This window comes from Rhinopithecus bieti, unplaced genomic scaffold (assembly GCF_001698545.2).
Source record: "Rhinopithecus bieti isolate Rb0 unplaced genomic scaffold, ASM169854v2 scaffold_15850, whole genome shotgun sequence".
Classification (NCBI taxonomy): domain Eukaryota; kingdom Metazoa; phylum Chordata; class Mammalia; order Primates; family Cercopithecidae; genus Rhinopithecus; species Rhinopithecus bieti.
Genome location: NW_016809273.1, coordinates 4,733,941 through 4,753,264, shown reverse-complemented (window position 1 = coordinate 4,753,264; position 19,324 = coordinate 4,733,941). Strand labels below are relative to the sequence as shown.

Genomic DNA, 19,324 nt, shown 5'->3' with positions numbered 1-19,324 from the left:
ACAAAGTATCTTCACACAGCGAGAATGGAATATAAATTCTTCACTTCCACAACACTGGACACAATTCAAGAAAATATCAAAATAGAACAGTGATGCAAATTAAATTTGTATGCAGTGACACCATGGAGCATTTACAATGCTCTTTGCTTTTTTCTCAATAAATAATTATAACGAAGCCTCACTGGAGTTTTACAGAAGTATTTTTCTAATTTAAAATAACTCAAGGATCACCTAAAATATTTATTAGTTTCATTATGTGACACGTCCACTTTCCACCCTCCTTTCACACACATACATGCACAGACACATGCACACATACCTTCTCTTCTGTTGAGCCTTAAGAAGATCAAAATATTCAAGAAGGTTTAGATTATTCAGAAAGACAGAAAAATATTAGGGTTTTAGCCTTATTCCTCATAGGCACAAGTGTGAGATATATTCCTATGAGGAAAATCTGAGAGAAGTAAGATTGCTAGCGAAACAACAACAGACCAACAGCAAAACACATAGGTTGTTCTACTTTAAATTTTAGCAGGGATGTGATTTTCATCTTTTCCTAAATAGCATTGCTCTCAGAGGTATATGCATATGGGATCTGCATCCTCACATAAACCAGGGCCTGCCTAGTTGTCCTTTAACTGAAGTCCTATATATTTTTGCGTGTGCCAAGTAACCCCTAACCTACAGCTACTTAGAGACAATGTAATCCCATCGCTTGCTCAGTGAAAGAATTCCTTTACTCCCAGAAAATGACTTTACAGAATACTGCAGCCCATCTGATTTTTCACCAGCTGTAACTGCTATAAACTTTTCTTTTTTTAACTTTCAGCTGAAAATTGCCTTTTGGCATCTTTTACCATTAGTTAATTTTGTCTTTAGGGTACACAGAGTCTACTCTCTTTCCTTAAGAGGAAATTCTGCATTTATTTGAAAATACCTATCCTGTTCAACCACTGCCATCCTTCCTAGCCTAAGTGTTCCTTCCTCAGCGTAAATGTTCCCTCCATCACTCCAGTTCCTTCTACTGGCTTTCCAGACTCCATAGTTTATATATCATTCATATTTTGGTTGTTCTGCTTGCTAAATATCCCTCTTAAAATGTAACTCTAACTGAGCACAGTATTCCAGCAGTAATTTGATAATGATAATGATGATGCTATAATGATAACAACTGCTACTTATAGAAATATCAGTACCAAGCATTGCACAAAGATCTCTATATTGATTATCTTATTACCTTTAAGGGTCACAATATTGTACAAATGAGAAACTGCAGCTCGAAGAAGCTAAGTGACCTGTTTAGTTAGCTTGCGGAAACCATACTAGACAAGTCTATCTCTATTCAAACAATACCCTCTTATTGACTATACCACATTTCCAAAGAGCCCCACCTGCTCACTACTTCCTCTGTTACAGATGTTTTGAGACTACTGTTATACTCTAAGGTGCTATCAGTGTTTACCCGGGGATGGAGAAACATAATGCACTTTTCATTTTTTAAGTTATTAAAAATACTGTATTTATGTTTACTGAAATATTAGTGATTATATAGCATAACCCAATACAGAATATATTAGCTCATTGCTATAGTAAATTTGGATGCAATATCTCAAAAGCTTCAATGTATCAATCTATACTGACCTATTTGACAAGGATGATTTAGAATAAAATTGTTGAATAAAGAAAACACAGCCTTTATTCCATCAATGAGCCAACAACATGTTGTCTTTATATAGTATACAAATTAGAAATCAGTAACACAACAGGCACATTTCTGTCTTCTGCCTTCCTAAAGCATGGTGCATACTCTAAGAAGAAGAGATGCTTATACCAAAACATCCTCACACACTCACAAGTACCCTTTGCTATATCAATCAAACAGGCTTTAGATGACCACCAGGTTTGATTGTCTTCTTTGGCCAATTGAGATGTTAATAAAACCATGAAGGGATTATATTTATAAATGAACTGTTCTTTCACTTAATCCAAATCCAGAGGTCAAAATGTTTTTAAATATGCGTCTTTGGATTTTGAAGCTAGCTATTAATTCTTTCCCTACAGTCAAAATAAAACAAATTAATAATTAATTTGCATCTTATACTGTAGGCACAGCTGGCTGAAACATTCTATGAGGAAGTAGACAGCACTACAGAAAATGAGACTTACTTGGAATGTCAAAGCAAGGGCCAGAATAAAATCTACGAAGGTTTAGAAGGGTGATGCTGGGCTCTGGGTCTCCTCGGCTAGACTTACTAATCTCATAATTAGTGCAATCCATGGCAGTATGGGACTTTTAAAATATAACAACCAAAGCTGGGATTATTATAGTAATAGTAATTATTAATTACTGAAGTTGCTATTTATTAGATGTCTACCATGGACCAAAGCAATGTGTTAGATTCTTTGTCTAAAATACTTCATGTGAGCTTCATAACAATCTCCTATGTTAGGTATTATTATTTCCATTTTACCCCTGAAGAAAGAGGGTCCACTAAGTGAGTGACTTTGGCAGCGACTTAATCAGCGACTCTGAGAGGCCAGCAACAATTGGTTTCTGATGCTGTCACAAAGTGTGTAGGACTTTTTTCTTTATCTAAATCTTAAAAGGAGACGCCTGACGGGCTGTTTCAGTAAACACTTTGTGCATCCCTGTGAAGGTGCCTGTGAAAGAGCTGCTGAGGAAGTTTTATGTCTTCTAGTTCTTCATAGATCCCACTATGGCTGAGATTGACTGAAAATCCACATTCCTGAAAATGAGAACACTAAACGTCTTCTCTGTGACACTGACGCTCACTCAGAGATAAGATGAGACAAAAACACATAACGAATGAATAAAACATTGTCCTTTGGATTTTTAGTAATTTGAGCAGTTTATCAATGGGTTTAGTTTAGAGAATTCCTTATTCCTTTTCAGACAAGCAGTTCACATGTCCTAAGTGGAAAACCTGGAACCAGAGTGAAGACTACATAAGGCAGCTTTTCTCCTGAGGGAGGGAAGAGGGGAGCATAATGAGGCCATGTACTTGACATTGGTATTGTGTAGCTGAGCTGGCACAGAACACAGCTGAGTATTCCCCTGACTATTCCCATTTCAAAGCTATATAATACTTCTACCACCTCCTTTTCACTATTTTTTATATCTGGATGGGACATATTAAGTGGCCTCGTGGTGTAATGAGTTTCAATGTCCTCCTGACAATGTGATTAAAACGTATTTTTCTTTAAAGAGAGAAATCTTTGATTTGTACTAACAGTTCTGAATTATACTTGGCAGCATCAGATTCCAAAAGCGTCGGCACACCTGGGGAGACTCACTATTTCTGTACTAGAACTCATTCCTAAACAGCAAGTGCATTCAAAAGAACTTTATGTAGGCTTGGGCATAACATTGTTGCTGTTTGGTGCTTTTTGGGTGACATTTCCCTAGAAAAAGAGGCAGTATTCCAGTGTCCCTTTCCCAACCTGTACTGAAAGTTTCAGAGAGAGACAGAAACATAATGCATGCTATGTAGACAAAATATAGTAGAGTTGCCTCTGACCACACAGGTAACAGGAACATGTAGCTAAAAGGTGGCTTTAGGAGACAGAATTAGAAATGTCTAGGAATGGATTTCTCCTTTCAATTTTAGCAGTTAAGTTTCATGGCCTTCATAGTGATAAATATTATCAAGACCCATCCAATTCTACAAATCTCATGAATTCTATGAAACATCCCCCATCCCTCTGTATTTAAGAAAAGTCATGAACTTGGTGTGGTCCATATTAACCTTTTAGAGCCCTCAGTACTTTATTTCAAGGCTTGCTTTAAACAGCCTTTTTTAAAGATGTATAGAACTAAGTACTTCATCTTGGCAGCAATTTTTAGTAATGCAATTTTATATTCATGCATGTATTGACTTAAATTAGACATTGAGTATCCTTAACCCAAAAATCTGAAACATGAAAGGCTCCAAAATCTAAATCAATTTGAGTGCTGGCATGACATTCAAATAAAATGCTCACTGGAGCACTTCAGATTTTGGATTAGGGAGGCTCAACTGCTAAGTATGTAATATACTCCTTACAAATATATTGCAAATATTCTAAAATCTGAAACAATCTGAAATTCAAAATATTTCTGGTCTAAAGCATGTCAGATTTGGGATACACAACCTATATATCTATCTCCCTCACCTTAATAAAGGAGGCCAGGGATATTGTATATTGCTATTCACTATTAGATCTTTAGAGCTTATTACGATACCTGGTAAATGGTTAGCGTTAAATAAAAATTTGATGAACAAATACCTTCCTGAGTGAAAGAATGAATGAACGATTAGGTCAATCCTAATGTCCCCTGACTCCAAGCTGCCAAGAGTCAGGTTATGTTATCCTCTCCTGAACTGATCCAATATACTGACTGTTGATATGCTGACAAGGTATTAATAATTTAGTAATGCCACAGTTAGATTAATTTTCATTTGCCAGAGGGAGGGAGGAAAAGAGGAAAGCAGAGAAAGAAGGGAGGGGAAAACAGAGGGAAGGAGGAGGGAGAAGGACAGAGAGAAGGACAAAAAGAGAGATGAGGGGAGAGATGGGATGGGCAAGATGAGAGAGGAAGAAGGATGTGAGAAAGAGAAAGAGAATGAATGAATGCCCAGAGAACTAGTAGTTTAAGGAATGGGATCCTAAATTCATTTCAATACGTTTAGTTAGTAAACAACCTGTTTACAACAATAAAGCCTGGATATCATGTATATTATTAATATAACACCATATCTAATTCTCTGTAGCAATGATTTGCTAACAGTCTAAATATGAATAAGCCCAAATTTTCCATGAGGCCAGGTTATTTCCTACTTTTTAGATTAAGCGGTTTTAGAATAAGGGTCTGTTAATCTGGTCTCTCCAAAATCAGTGTCTTTTCTAAGTAAGTCAGCTATCTTTCAAATCAGCACAGAGCCACTGTACCACTAAGTGGCTGAAGGATCTTAGACAAATCACCTTACCTCCTTGATTTTGACTCCCTGTGGTTGTAAAGACAGAAATATTAATATCAGCCTTCTTTAACAAGGTGATTGTGAAATGAAGTGAGATATGTAAAGCCTAAAGAATTATCATGGTAATTTTTAAATATTCGAGTCAAAATTATAATTTAATAACAGAAAACTCTTAGGTGTTGCCTGCATCCTTAGGCATCCATTCTTTAAAATAAAGAGGCCTTGTTTACTTATCTGAGAGGTTTGTAGAAGGCTCAAATGAAATAATATCCACGAAAGTCCTTTGCCTACCTAAACTATGATTATTTGATATCCCAGAATAATTTTCCCACAAAAAAAATGCTCTTATGCTCTCTCTGACAGCACATATACCAAAATTGGAACAAAACATGCTTTCACCACAGAAATTCATGAGTGGTACACAGCAACGTGCTTATTTCAGCATATTCTTACATCAACAATGTGAAATTACAAAAGAATTTGAACTTTGTAGAACATTATTATGCTTTCTAAATTGTAGCCATAAGTTTAGAAAATGCCACATGCAAGGCTATCCTAAAAATTTACATAAAGTTAATCATTGCAATCCTATGGACCAATTTCATTAACTAGCTCTGTAAGGCAAAAATATAATTTGAAAATAATGATGATTTGAAATACAAGTATGCAATCAGTTTCTTCAAAAATACATGTAATTTAATTACCCTGGAAGCTATCTTTTAAATTGAGCAAAAATATCCACAATGTGTCATAAATGCCTTATTTCTGCTCAGAGCAATGATTTAGTCATGCTACTTGCCAGAGCTAAAACTCCTCACAAAGGCTAAGAGTACTCTCACAGCAGTCCGGTTACTCATTATTTAGAATTCTGGATATAAAATTGTCAGCTTCCAATCATTTAGTGGGATAAAGATTTCATGAGATAAAGTATGAAAACATTGCAAAGAAGTGACAGAGACTTAAAATGTTCTTCTACCTCAAACCACCACCCTGTGTGACCTCCAAAATGGAGATGCGTTATGAAATCACCATTTTAGCCCACCCAATAGGGCAGCTGACTGAATCATCAATGTGGAAGCTAAAATCATGGCCTAGAAAAGCAAGCACATTGCAAAACAGGTCAGCACAGTAAACAGAATTCACACACACACACACACACACACACACACTCACAATCTTGCTCATCAGATGGCCTTCAGCAAAAAATATACTTTAGAGACTGAAAATAGTCCCTTGAAATAACAACAGAAAACATTCTATAAAACCTTACTCTATGAATGTTTTAACTAATCTGAAAGACCACATTTATTTTGCAATTACAAAGATAGAAAGTTTATGAGAGACAAAGACAGGACAACTTGTGACACTCTGCCACCTCCACCTATTTTCCAAAGCCTGTTGTAACTGTTTGCACCAATTCCATATTTTAAATGCCTGAAATAGCCCTTGGTCCCCTTCCCAGCTGTTAGCATATTCCTTTTATTGTCAGATTATTTCGTCCCTAAATATCTCTCCCGAAGATTTAGGGATGAGACTAAGAGGGTGGCAGCATAACTGAGAAAAGATGCTGTCAATGCCTCCCTCAACCAAATTTAGTGAGCTGGCAGAACCTAGCCCTAGCTCAGGGCCTGTGGTCTGGACATGAGCCAGCACCGGAGTCCTCTGCATAAGAACATTAAAGCAGAGTCCAGTCTAGCTGGATTCTCAGAACGACTTACAGCTCTCAATTTCCAAGGTGCAGTTTTGTTCATCCAGTGGGTACCTCCTTAGGTCCATCATGCAGGCAGCTGTGGTTGTGATTCTAGAAGATAAATAGCAATGATGAGTGTTGTTAGCAGGTCTAAGGCTGGAGCTGGAAATTTAAATCTAAGTATCAAAGAAGAGACTGTGACTTAGCCTTAGTATTAATGAAAATGACTGATGCAACCTTAATAACCATATTCCTTTATGAATCTCACACTGATTCAGAAGAAAGAGACTGGACTAAATCCGTATTTCCCAAAGTATGGTCCATTATCTACTTGTATCAAAATAATCGGAGAGAGTTTCTTCAAAAGGCACTTCTCCTGCCCCCAGAGTGTGTTGGGGAGAGGTGGAGTGGTGCCAAAACTCTATTTTACAAGCATCACTGCCGACTGAAAATGTGGGCAAAGAATATTCCCATTTCTCTCACATTTATTTTCTCCTCCTTTCCTCAAGATCAGAAAAATGTGATCTATGAATCTTAGTTTTGGTCCATCATTTTTCACCCTTCTATACATAGCATAGTATTTTGCCAGTGCTTTAACATAACATACAATCAGCCTTTTATCTATACCTGATTTCCATCCTGAGTAATCTGATGTTTTCATGATCCCCTAGACAGTATACTCCTATGGGAAGGCAGAGTTATTTATTTAGAACACTTAGTACCTTTATTATTTTATCAGGAAAAAACAAATCCGTTCCTTCGTCTTTATATTTCTGTCATTATTTTTTACTAATCTTTCTGTTGACCTTCTAGAAGCCAAAAAATATATACATTAGAGTTTTATATATTGTTTTATATATCTATTATATCAAATATATATAACCTATATATAATTATTTATATATAAGCTTTAAAGAGTTTATCAAGGTATGTTTTCTGATTAATGAGGCATCATAGGATCATGAAAGAACACAAGTTTTAAAACATACCAAATATAGGTATGAGTTCCATTTTTTAGTAAAAACTCCAACAGAGTAATTGGCACATAGTAGACCTTTTGAAAATTTATATCTGCTGAGGGAAACTAAAAGTAGAAATTAATGTTGAATTTGATCAACTTTAGCTTACTCTAGTGTAAGGGGTACAATACTATGTGTTGGGAACAGAGAAGAAAGATATAGCTCCAGCTTGGGAGAAATGATCTATAGCTAGACATTTTTATTTAAAAAGTCTTGGACAAAATCTAAACCAGTAACCCAGGTGGACTGAGCCGATGGAATTCCTGAGTCAGGTGTGAGAGTCTCACTCCTCAGGTGCAGAATGGAAATATGTGATTAACTCGAAGTAAATCATTCTCGGCTCTTTAGTTTGATTTCTGTTTCATTAAGGTTTGTGCTCCGTTAATTTCGTAAGTCTCCTAGAGCTGATGTTTATCCCAATTCCTTAATTTCTTTCACCAAGTCCTGTTGGCTCTGCTGCATCGATTCCTTACCATCCCCACTGCCTCCCCTCTGAGTTTACATCCTCAATACCTTACATCCAAGGCCCTGCACGAGCTTGGTCTCCCAGTCTCTCTATTCACTGCTCCACTATGCATTATCCACACAACCGTCAGATCTTTTAAAAACGTAAATTAGATCTTTCCACTCCTCTGCTTAACATTTTCAATGGCTCTTCCAAGATAGCCAGAGTCTTGGCTATGGCCTGTTGTATCTGGAATACTCTGGTCCTTTCCTTCCTTCCCAGTATCATCTGACTCCATGTCCTCAGTCAATATCATTCGGCCTTCTTACTTGCTCTCTCTGCCTAGAACATGTGTCTCCCTGATCTTTACAGAGTCCTCACTCCTGATCCTTCAGCTGAAAATAATCTTTTCTGAGAGTTCGTTTCCAAGCAGCCCACCCAAAGTGGTTGATTTAACTAACGCTCCATCTTATCTTTCTGTTTGTTTCCTTCAAGCAATCACCAAAATCTGAAATTATTTTGCTTATTTATGGCTTGTTTTTAGAGACAGGTTCTTGCTCTGTTGTCCAGGCTGGAATGCAGTGGCACAATCTCAGCTCACTGTGGTCTCAACCTCCCGGTCTCAAACAATCCTCCAGCATCCTCCCAGGGTGCTGGGTGCTGGGATTACAGGCATGAGCCACTGCACCCAGCCTTATTTATGTTTTGTAAGAACCTGTCTTCTAATAAAGTTTAGGCTGCTTAAGGGCACAGACTTTGTTCTATTTGCTGTTAAGGAACTCAATAAGTATCTGATGGATGAATAAATACATGAATTTATAAAGATGCCAGGAGTTGGTTTTGCTCATTATAAGTCTTTCTATTAATATTTGGAGGATTATTTTATTACATTATTTCTCTTTTTTTAGTTTAAAATTAGAATGTGTCTAGAATGTTGTAGAGGTTCTTTTATATTTTAACAATAGATACATTTTAATTCATTTAAGATTACAAAAATAGTACCAGAGTTTATCTTATCAACCTGATTGTTTATGTTTTCAATGGGATTTACCAAATTCTTATATTCTATAAATTCTATTAAAAGTTATATTTGCATTTTATTGTTCACTCACGGTTAAAAAATTGCAATTTATTTTGGCTCTGTGACACTCGGCTAAATTTCTCACTGGTCCACTGCTGTTTTTTGTTTTTTAGTTTGGTATTACATGTACATTCATTCTGAATTGCCAATAACATACAGAGATCTTTACCATACAGAACAGACATTTTCAACAGAAATAAAATTAGGTACATGATGGGCATATTAAACACCAATGCTATTTATGTAAAATGGCAGAAATAATCCTGTCTTGAGAAACTAGAGAAAATTAACCTCATCTGATAGAATGAATACAAAAGATATGAAAGTTACAAGAGCATATATACAGTTACAACAAAGAGAGACAGCCAAGTTTAGAAGGCTTGATTGCGTTAATGAGTGAAGTTTGCAATTGCTACTATAGATTGTGGCTTACACTTTCTGCTGATACATGTTCATGGCAACTAGCATCCATGAACTGGTGCTGGAAACATCAAGAAAAATATATTGGCTAATACTATTGCAAGAGCAATGAGTTCTACTCATGGTTTAAAAATAAATTAGAAGAAAGTGTTTTCCTCACAAACACATTCCTATTTAGTCCAGCATTTTACTGTTGGTTTAATGGTATAATACACTTCATAAAGCTAAAAGACATTTATAATGTCTTCTAGTCAATATTTACAAAGCATTTGTAAGTGTCTTCTGTTGCATTAGAACAGAAACTTTGCAGCCAAAATAGTCCATTTGGAGTCCTGATCACGTAGTCGATGATGAGTAACAGACAAGTCATTTGTATTCTCTGACACTTAGTTGCTTCATCCTGAAAATTTCAATGAAAACTTGCCACCCTACTTTGCTGTGATATAACAAAAGTAGGAATATTTTTAACTCATAAAATGTTCTGCAACTTTTGTTATAGTTATTACTACCTGCTAACGTGTAGATAATGATAACTCATTTTACTAGAAGTTATTTGGCAGTATGAGCACACGTTTATATACATAAAGACATGTAGAATACCCACACACTTACATTATAAGCAAGGCAGAGATATCAAGATGGATGTAAATAGCTTCCCAATACATAAATTTGCAAAATAAATAATTACTCCCTACATATATATGGAATTCTATGAAACAAAATACAGATGTACAAGAAGCTTGCATCTTTCCACGTGTGTTATGAGATCAGGAGCCACATCTGTTCTGTCATACTTATATCTCAAGCCCTTTGATAAGTACCTGGCACATGCCACCAACCCAAATAAAAAATATTAATTATAATAATAATAATAAAATCAATATAACAATAAATAAAACAAAGGGAGGGATCAATAAACATAAGCATTCCAAAACTAAAGATTTTGATGCAATTCTCTATATTTAGTAAGTGCCTTATTTAACTCACGTAAAAACTCTCAAATATATTTGGAAGTTAAAATATAGAAGAAGCTATCCTGGAATTAATCTATTCCAAAAAGCTCGGGAATAAGCATCTAAATCTGTTCTTTGGGACTTTTTGATTTATAACAGAGCTGTTTCTACAGGAAGAAGTCAATACAATAAACACAGTTAATGAGCTTTTCATGAACATGTCTTTCTGAGTGATGACAAACACCCTTAGTGGATCTTAAATAACTCAACAACACTACTAGGAGTCTTTGAAGTGAGGCTAGTACACCATTATGCAGGTATCCTGATTAATTTTTAAGACCATTGTGAAACAATTCTGTCTTCAATCAAAGGAAAGAGTCAATGATGCCTAAGAATGTGTCTTATTTACCCGCAGTAAATTGTCTATAGTTAAAAGTGGAAAAGGTTCTTCCATGGGGTAAATTCTATTGTATGATGAAGACCACCCTTGGGAAATGCTAATATTCTGACTGGACTAAGAGATGTTTGGATAAACTCTTTACTACTTAGCCAATGGAAAATATTATCCAAAAATTACTTGTGCCATAAAATATTAACATAGAGCAAGAAAACAAATACATAGCACAGCCTAAACAGTCACTCAAGGCATCTATAAAATCAAGAAGTACGACTAAGCCAGTATTTTGTATCAAAGCCATAGTAAATATTTTACAAAATCAAGAAATACAACTAAGCAAGTATTTTGTACCAAAGCCATAGTAAATATTTTATAGTGTCATTACCTGAGATTTATTGATGCTACCATAGTATTCCAAGTTTTTTGTTTGTTTGTTTGTTTTGTTTTGTTTTTTGTTTTGACAGAGTTTCGCTCTTTCGCCCAGGCTGGAGTGAAGTGGTGCGATCTCGGCTCACAGCAACCTCCACCCCCAGGTTCAAGCGATTCTCCTGCCTCATCCTCCCGAGTAGCTAGAATTATAGGCAACTGCCATCACACCCAGCTAATTTTTGTACTTTGAGTAGAGACGGAGTTTTGCTATGTTGGCCAGCCTGGTCTTGAACTCCTGACCTCAGGTGATCCACCCGCCTCTGCCTCCCAAAGTGCTAGGATTACAGGCATGATCCACCGTACCTGGTCCCAAGGTTCATTTTTGTTTTGTTTTGAGACAGGGTCTCACTCTGTCACCCAGGTTGGAGTGCAGTGGCATGATCTCAGCTCACTGTAACCTCCACTTCCCCAGGCTCAAGCAATCCTTCCACTTGAGTCTTCTAAGTAGCTGGAACTATAGGTGTGCACCACCATACTTGGCTAACTTTTTAAATTTTTTGTAGAGACAAGGTCTCACTATATTGTCCAGGCAGGTCTTGAATTCCTATGCTCAACCAATCTCCTCTCATCTCGGCCTCCCCAAGTGTTGAGATTGCAGGAATAAGCCACCATGCCCAGCCAGCATTCCAAATTCAGATATGACATCTGGATCCAAGTTTGAATATGACCAAAGATAGCTTTTAAGTAATAACAAATGCCTTTGCCAGCCAATAAGAAAACCTCAGAATCATAATCAAGGTGATGTAACTTGGGCCTTTCAGTAGCCTCCTTAAGAGGGGCTTCAGGACTAGAATATATGGTCAAACATGTGAGACTCTTGTTAGGATTTTAACCAGAAATTAAAAGAAAGTGACTTTGGACTTCTACCTTATTTGATTTCTTTATATAAGCAACCATCCGATTATTCCACAAGAAAAAATACATCTTTGTATGTTTAAAAAAATTAGATGCCTTAACCCTAACTATATTCAAAACATATTGTTGTAATACACAGCATGCTTTTACTTTGTTCAAAATGTGTATTTATATAAAAGCACAATTTATTCTAATGACAAAGAATAAAGAAATTCTCCAGCATTAGTGGGCATCAATTACTAGAGAAAATTAACATGTTAAAATGCCAATTATATATATATATTTTGCAAACTACAAAGCAAACTAATATAAAACTTCAGCTAGTGGGGGAAAAGATCTAATTGCTGAATTTAAGCCTTAGAGTATGAACTAAACTTCTGAAAATTCTAAAGAGCTCACCTGAGTCTTTTCCTCCAATGTTACTTTAAAAAATTTTTACTTTCAAATTCTTCAAGAAGACTTGAGGTTATTCTGTGTCTCACAACCATCTTAGTTAGATAATGGAATTAATATCTTACTTATATTTCCTTTATAATATGCTCTTATTTTTGCAGAATAGATAAAACATTGCTTCTAGGAGTTAGGTGAATTTCACTTTGTCACTCTCACTAATAACTAACAAATTAATTGATCACTTACTAGGTTCCAGACACTATCTAGTGTCACTGACATATATCATCTCATTTAATGTGAGTTAAGTCCTATTGTTATTCCCATTTTATACATGAGAAAATTGAGGCACAGAAAAGTAAAGTGATTTTCCCCAACAGTCACACAGTGAGTGGTAGAGCTGGAATATGAATTTTGGATGTTTGACTCCAGAGACCACATTTTTAACTAGAATGTGGTAACTAACTTCCTAGTTGACCTTGTTAAAGTCATTTAGCTTCTCTGGAGGATTGATGAATTTCTTATATACCAAATGAGCTTAGAAATTCTGTAATCCCATGAAAATACATTACATGTTCTGTGACCTTGTATATTTTGTAATTTTGTTTTACCCACACATTCAAATGCTGCATTTCACAGCTGTTCATTCTGTTTTAGTCAATTATGTAGATTAGCCCACCCCAGACAAGCAAATACAGGCCTCTCCCCAAGGAGTCCCACTTAATATTTCTCCCTGATTGAAGGTCTCCCTCAGCATTCCTCGCCATTCTATCCTCTTGATTTACCTCCACAGAGGCCTTCTGCTTAGATTAAAATCTCCTAGACTCATGCATAACTGTTGTTAAAAGCTCTTTAAAAGTCCTCATATAGAGTCACATGCACTACTATGCTCAACTTTGTAATCACCAAAAAAAGTAAGATTGCTAGCAATCATGTTCCCATTTGATAAATCATGCATTTCAGATTAGAGCTATTTGTACTCTTCTGCAGCTGTTTGGCCTTCTGTGACTCTTTCATTTTCTGGAATCTTATCCTCTGCAAAGAAACTGTGACCATGAAAGGGCTACACAGGTTTCTGCCACAAATGCAGGCATTATTATGAAGACATTCCCTTAAATAGCATGCTGCGGAATCAAAGCAACACTATGCAACAAAAAACTCATTTTTGTGAGCATATAAATACTACTCAAATGAAAATATTAATAGATATAGCTATATCAACCTCAGCCATTATTCTTCTTCTGTTGCTAGTTCTTTGATGACCAAACTTTCTCATATTACATTCCTGGCGGTCTCATCTATAGGTACTTTGTTTATCTCAGAGGTGAGAACATACTATCTTCTCAGTTGTGTCCTAGAGGAAGTCTGCATCCCTGAAAAAGAATAATCATTCTCTTTGTTAAATTGTAACCACTGAAATCTGGACTCCTGTCTCCCACCATATACAAAAATTAACTCAAGATAGATTAAATAGTTAAATATGAGACTCAAAGCTATAAAAATCCCAGAAGTAAACGTAAGAAAACTCTTCTTGACCCTCGATCTAGGCAAATAATTTATGACTAAGACTTCAAAAGCAAATGCAACATAAACAAAAATAGACAAACAGGACTTAATTAAACCAAAGGGCAAGACAACCTACAGAATGGGAGAAAACGTTTGCAAACTAGGTATCTGACAAAGACTACTATCCAGAATCTACAAGGAATTCAAACAATGGAACAAGTGAGAAAACAACATCATTAAAAAGTGGGCAAAAGACATTCGCAGACATTTCTGGCCAAGTGCTGTGGCTAATACCTATAATCTCAGTGCTTTGGGATGCCGAGGAGGACAGATCGCTTGAGCCCAGGAGTTCAAGACCAGCGGGGGAAGCATGGCAACATCCTGTCTCTACAAAAAATACAAAAATTAGCTGGGCATGGTGGCACACGCCTGTGGTCCCAGCTACTTGGAAGGGTGAGATGGGAAGATCGTCTGAGCCTTGGAGGTCAAGACTGCAAAGAGCCTTGGTTGAGACACTGCACTCTAGCCTGAGTGACAGAGCGAGACCGTGTCAAAAACAAACAAACTAACAAAGTAACAAACAAAAACGATATTTCTCAAAATAAGCCATACAAGTTGTCCACAAACATATGAAAAAAATGTTCAATATCACTAATCATCAGAGAAATGCATGTTAAAACCATAATAAGATACCATCTCACCCCAGTCGGAATGACTATTATGAAAAAGTAAAAATTAGCAGATGTTGGCAAGGATATGGTGAAAAGGGAACACTTACACACTGTTGGTGGGAATGAAAATTAGTATAACCTTTATGAAAAACAGTATGGAGATTTCTCAAAGAACTAAAAATAGAGCTACCATCCAACCAAGGAATCCAACTACTGGGTCTCTAACCAAAGGAAAACAAACTGCTATGCCAAAAAGATAACTGCTCTTATACGTTTATCTCAGCACTATTCACAATAGCAAAGTCATGGAACCAACCTACGTGTCCATCCACAAATGACTGGACAAGGAAAATGTGGTATATATACACTGTAGAATTCTATGCATCAATGAAAAAGAATGAAATCTTGTCTTTGCAGCAACACGGACGGTGCTGGAGGCCATTATTCTAAGTGAAACTAACTCAGAAACAGAAAGGCATGTTCGTCACTTGCAAGTGGGAGCTAAACAATGTGTACACATGTACTTACAAAGGAAAACAACACACACTGGGGACTGCAAAAGGCAGGGAGGTAGGAGGGCAGTGAGGGTTGACAAATTACCTACAAGGTTCAGTGTTCACTATTTGAGTAGTGAACATTACCCTAGAAGCCCAAGCCTCACCATTGTGCAATATATCCGCATAACAAAACTGACCATGTAACCTCTGAATCTATAAAACAAAACAAATAAAATTTTAAAGATCATGATAATATAGTTGAACCAGAGTCTCTTACAGACTAGAAAGCCACTCTCTACTTCAAAAGTGATTAATTTTTTCTCAATTTAAAACAAATGCCTCAATATGCCAGATACTTTTTATTGCATTCATTAAAATAGTTCTCTAATATTTTATTTTGATTTGTGACACATTGGAGTCATACCATTTCAGAACAAGTTTATCAGTTTTATCCCAGTCTTTTAATTCTTTTACCAAATGCAAAAAAAAAATAAATAAATAATGTGGCTTGAAGATGCTGATGTACAGCTAGCCAGTGACAGACCAAATTACAGCCTCAGCTGGGTCTCTTTTCACTTATTCCAAATACTACTTTAAAAGGTGAACTACACATGTTGGGTGTCTTCCCTTCCTTTTCAGTTCCACAATCTACCTTTAACCACCAAGTGTGTGTCCCTAAAGAGTAGACAGTTTGGACTTGTGAAACTGGCTCCCTGGGCTTCAGGGCAGATGTGGCCAATGGGGAGCAGAGCAGGAGTCTGGGGTTGGAGGAGAGGAAGACCAGGGAAATTGTCTCCCTCTGCAAAATGTGTGGCCAGATTCCCCTGTCTTGCTTCTGTAAAACCTGTGGCCAGGTTCCCTTGTCTGTTCCCTCCTTTTCCTCTTCAGAACTGGAAGAGCTGGTGGCAACCTGGGGATTCTATCTCTGGGAGGGAGGGAGTGCTGCTCTTCTCTTTGTAAATAGTCTTTTCACTGCAGTCTCCTCAAATTACCCCACTTTCAGTGTGCCATCTGCTGCCTGTCAGGTCTCTGACTGATAGAATACATTGTAGAAGTGTATTTAAAATCTGAGGTTCTTCTAGCTAGGCTGTCCATCAAAAAATTAGAACTCTTCCATTCCTGGGTCCTTTGTGTTGGGATTTCGGGGTTAAGGGAATGAAGGTTCCTACCACCTTAAATGAACTTCCTTCCCCTTTCCTATCATTTTGATGTCAGCTCATCATAACCCACCTAAGGAGCCTTCTCCCACCACCCAACTGAAGCAGCCCTTCTTCCCTCACCATTGGCCACAGCCTCATCCCCAGGTTTATTTTCTTCATGATATTTGTCACCATCTGAAACTATGCTGTGTGTGTATTTGCTTAATTGCTACTTTCTGGGCCCTTTAAAGGATTCAGCTCTGTCTAGTGTTGGGTTTTCCAGAAGCAGACCCTGAAGGACATTTATTAAGGACCACCACCTGTGAAAGAAAGGAGACTGTAGGGTTGAACAAAGACGGCAAACTGTGATGCATGATGCAATGCTCCATGGAGCCTCAGCAACCCAGCAGGGGAGATCTGGCAGGAGTGTTGCCATTAGAGCAACCCCCAGATAAATAAAATGGCCTTTATATCCTCTCTTTCCCACCACCACATATTTACACACCTTCCTGGGACATGCAGCATCAGTGGACGGAGGAAAAAAATATGTGCAATTAATTTTTTTCTCTCTCTCGTGGTAGGGCACTTGCTGAAAGTTCAGTGGGCAACATATCCTGTAGCTGACCCAGTCTCTAACATGCCCCCACACATATTTTCACTGCAGTACATGGTTGCAGCTGCACGGAAAATATGTGGGAGGGCTTGTTACAGGGTCCTTTGGCATTGGTTTCAGGAGAACCCAACATCAGACAGACCCTCAATCCACTATGGGGCCCAGAAAAGAACAATTAAGTAAATACAAACACAGGATATTTTCAGATGGTGACAAATATCATGAAGAAAATAAAACGAGTCAGTGACCAATGTTCAGGGAGGGAAGGCTGCTTTAACTGGGTGGTGGAGTAGGCTTCTTAGGTGGGCTACGATGAGCTGAAATTTTCTATAACAAAAAATAAAATAAATATTTTCTTTTACACAAAATAGAAAGTAAATATGTGGAAAAATGCTTAACAGCATTAGAAACCACAAATATGTATTAGAAATACAAATTAAGCCATGACAATTATTGCTTATCTAATCAGCAAAAATTAAAGGAATTATAATATCTGGTACTACAAATTCTGCAGGGAAATAGATCCTCTTGCACATACTGGCAGGAGGACTGTAAATTGCCACAAACTTTCTGAAGGGTGATTAGACAACATTAATCAAAATCCACTGAATGTGCAAGCATGTGTTCCTAAAAATTCCACTTTAATAAACTAATGTGAATTCATACAAAACTATATGCCAGGATATTAAACACAACTTTATTTATAGTTGGGCAAAAAAATCTCAGAAACATTCTAGGTAAGTACTATATAGGTATATATGTATATATAGCTAATATATAAGGAGATTTAAATGAAGTTTGATTCCATATACATACTACATAGATGTATATGTATATATAGCTAATATATAAGGATGTTTAAATGAATTTTGATCCAGTCACATGATATAATAAAAAACACCTTAAGAAGAGTGAGGACATAGGAAACTTTTATTAATAAGTGAAGATTAAAAGAGCATACAGGAAATCACGTTGTATAGTATGATTTCACATTTATTTAAAAGGTTTATTAACTGTAAAATGACTAAAATATACTAAAATAAGCAGTGGAAATATAGTTGATTTTTGTTTTCTTATATTTTCTGTAGTTTCACTGTTTCTATGGTGAATATGCATTTTTCCCTCTAAAAAACGTTATGAAGAGAATTTATCCTAAGTTTACACTAAGGCTATCGCTTGTCAGTAACTTACTCTATTTTCAATAGCCTGTGTTCTCTACATGAGATGCGGGATATACATGGGATATTAGCATTCCATGGGTTGTAAATGATCAGCATAACTATGTCAAATGCAGGCGCTTCCATAAACTGCATGTGCCATCTAAATGTTGGTGGAAATATCATCATTTAATTACAGGTTTTCAAAGTAGAAAAGATGATAAAATGATGTCTATACAAATATCTTTCTAATGATTGAATTCCATCCATAAGATCTCTATAATTATTGTTCTAATGAATCTCTTCAGTGATTTGGAACTCATTCTCTCTGAAAGGAAACTGTTCCATCTTTGAAAAGCTATGATTACCAGGAAGTTTTTCCATATTTAATAGTTTCAATTCAATTCTTTATATTTATTCATGCACTTGCAGGTTTTTTTTTTTTTTTTTTTTTTTTTTTTTGTCTGAGGGGCGTTTCTCTTTTGCTTAGTGATGCATTCGAGTTTTTGATATTTTGTTGTGATAAAAGCTATCAATCATTTACATTTTTATTTCTTAAATTGTTTTGTGTTGGGAAAATCCCTCTTCATCCTGAGAGAAGATAAGGATTTCAAGACAGGCATATCTCCTTTTATTGTGCTGTGCTTTATTGCAACTTGCAGACATTGTGTTTTTACAAATCGAAGTTTTGTGGTAACCATGTGTCAAGCAAGTCTACTTGTTCCCATTTTCTTCCAAATCATGTGCTCACTGCCTGTCTCTGTGTCAAATTTTGGTAATTATCACAATATTTCAAACTTTTCAACTTTTATTATATCTGTCACAGTCATCTGTGATCAGTGATTTTTGACATTACTACTATAATTGTTTTGGGGAGCCATGAAGCATGTCCATATAAGACAGTGAACTTAATAGAATGCTTACGACCAGCCATACCTATCTCTCTCTCTCCTCAGGCCTTCCTATTTCCTGAGACACAATAATATTGAAATTAGGTCAATTAATAATTCTACAATGGCCTCTAGGTATTCTAGTGAAGGAAAGGTTTCCATGTGTCTCACTTTAAAGTAGAAGCTAGAAATG

The 19,324-nt window shown here is 36.4% G+C and overlaps 1 protein-coding gene across 3 annotated transcripts in view; it reads right to left on the bottom strand.

The window, feature by feature from the left end:
• Positions 1 to 19,324, bottom strand: part of GABRB2 (gamma-aminobutyric acid type A receptor subunit beta2) — a 270,353-nt gene that overhangs the window by 117,296 nt on the left and 133,733 nt on the right. For all 3 annotated transcript variants that reach the window (XM_017889046.1, XM_017889044.1, XM_017889045.1), the window contains exon 6: positions 6,698 to 6,780. In XM_017889046.1, coding sequence (XP_017744535.1) covers positions 6,698 to 6,780 — 83 coding nt within the window. The remainder of the gene's footprint in view (positions 1 to 6,697; positions 6,781 to 19,324) is intronic.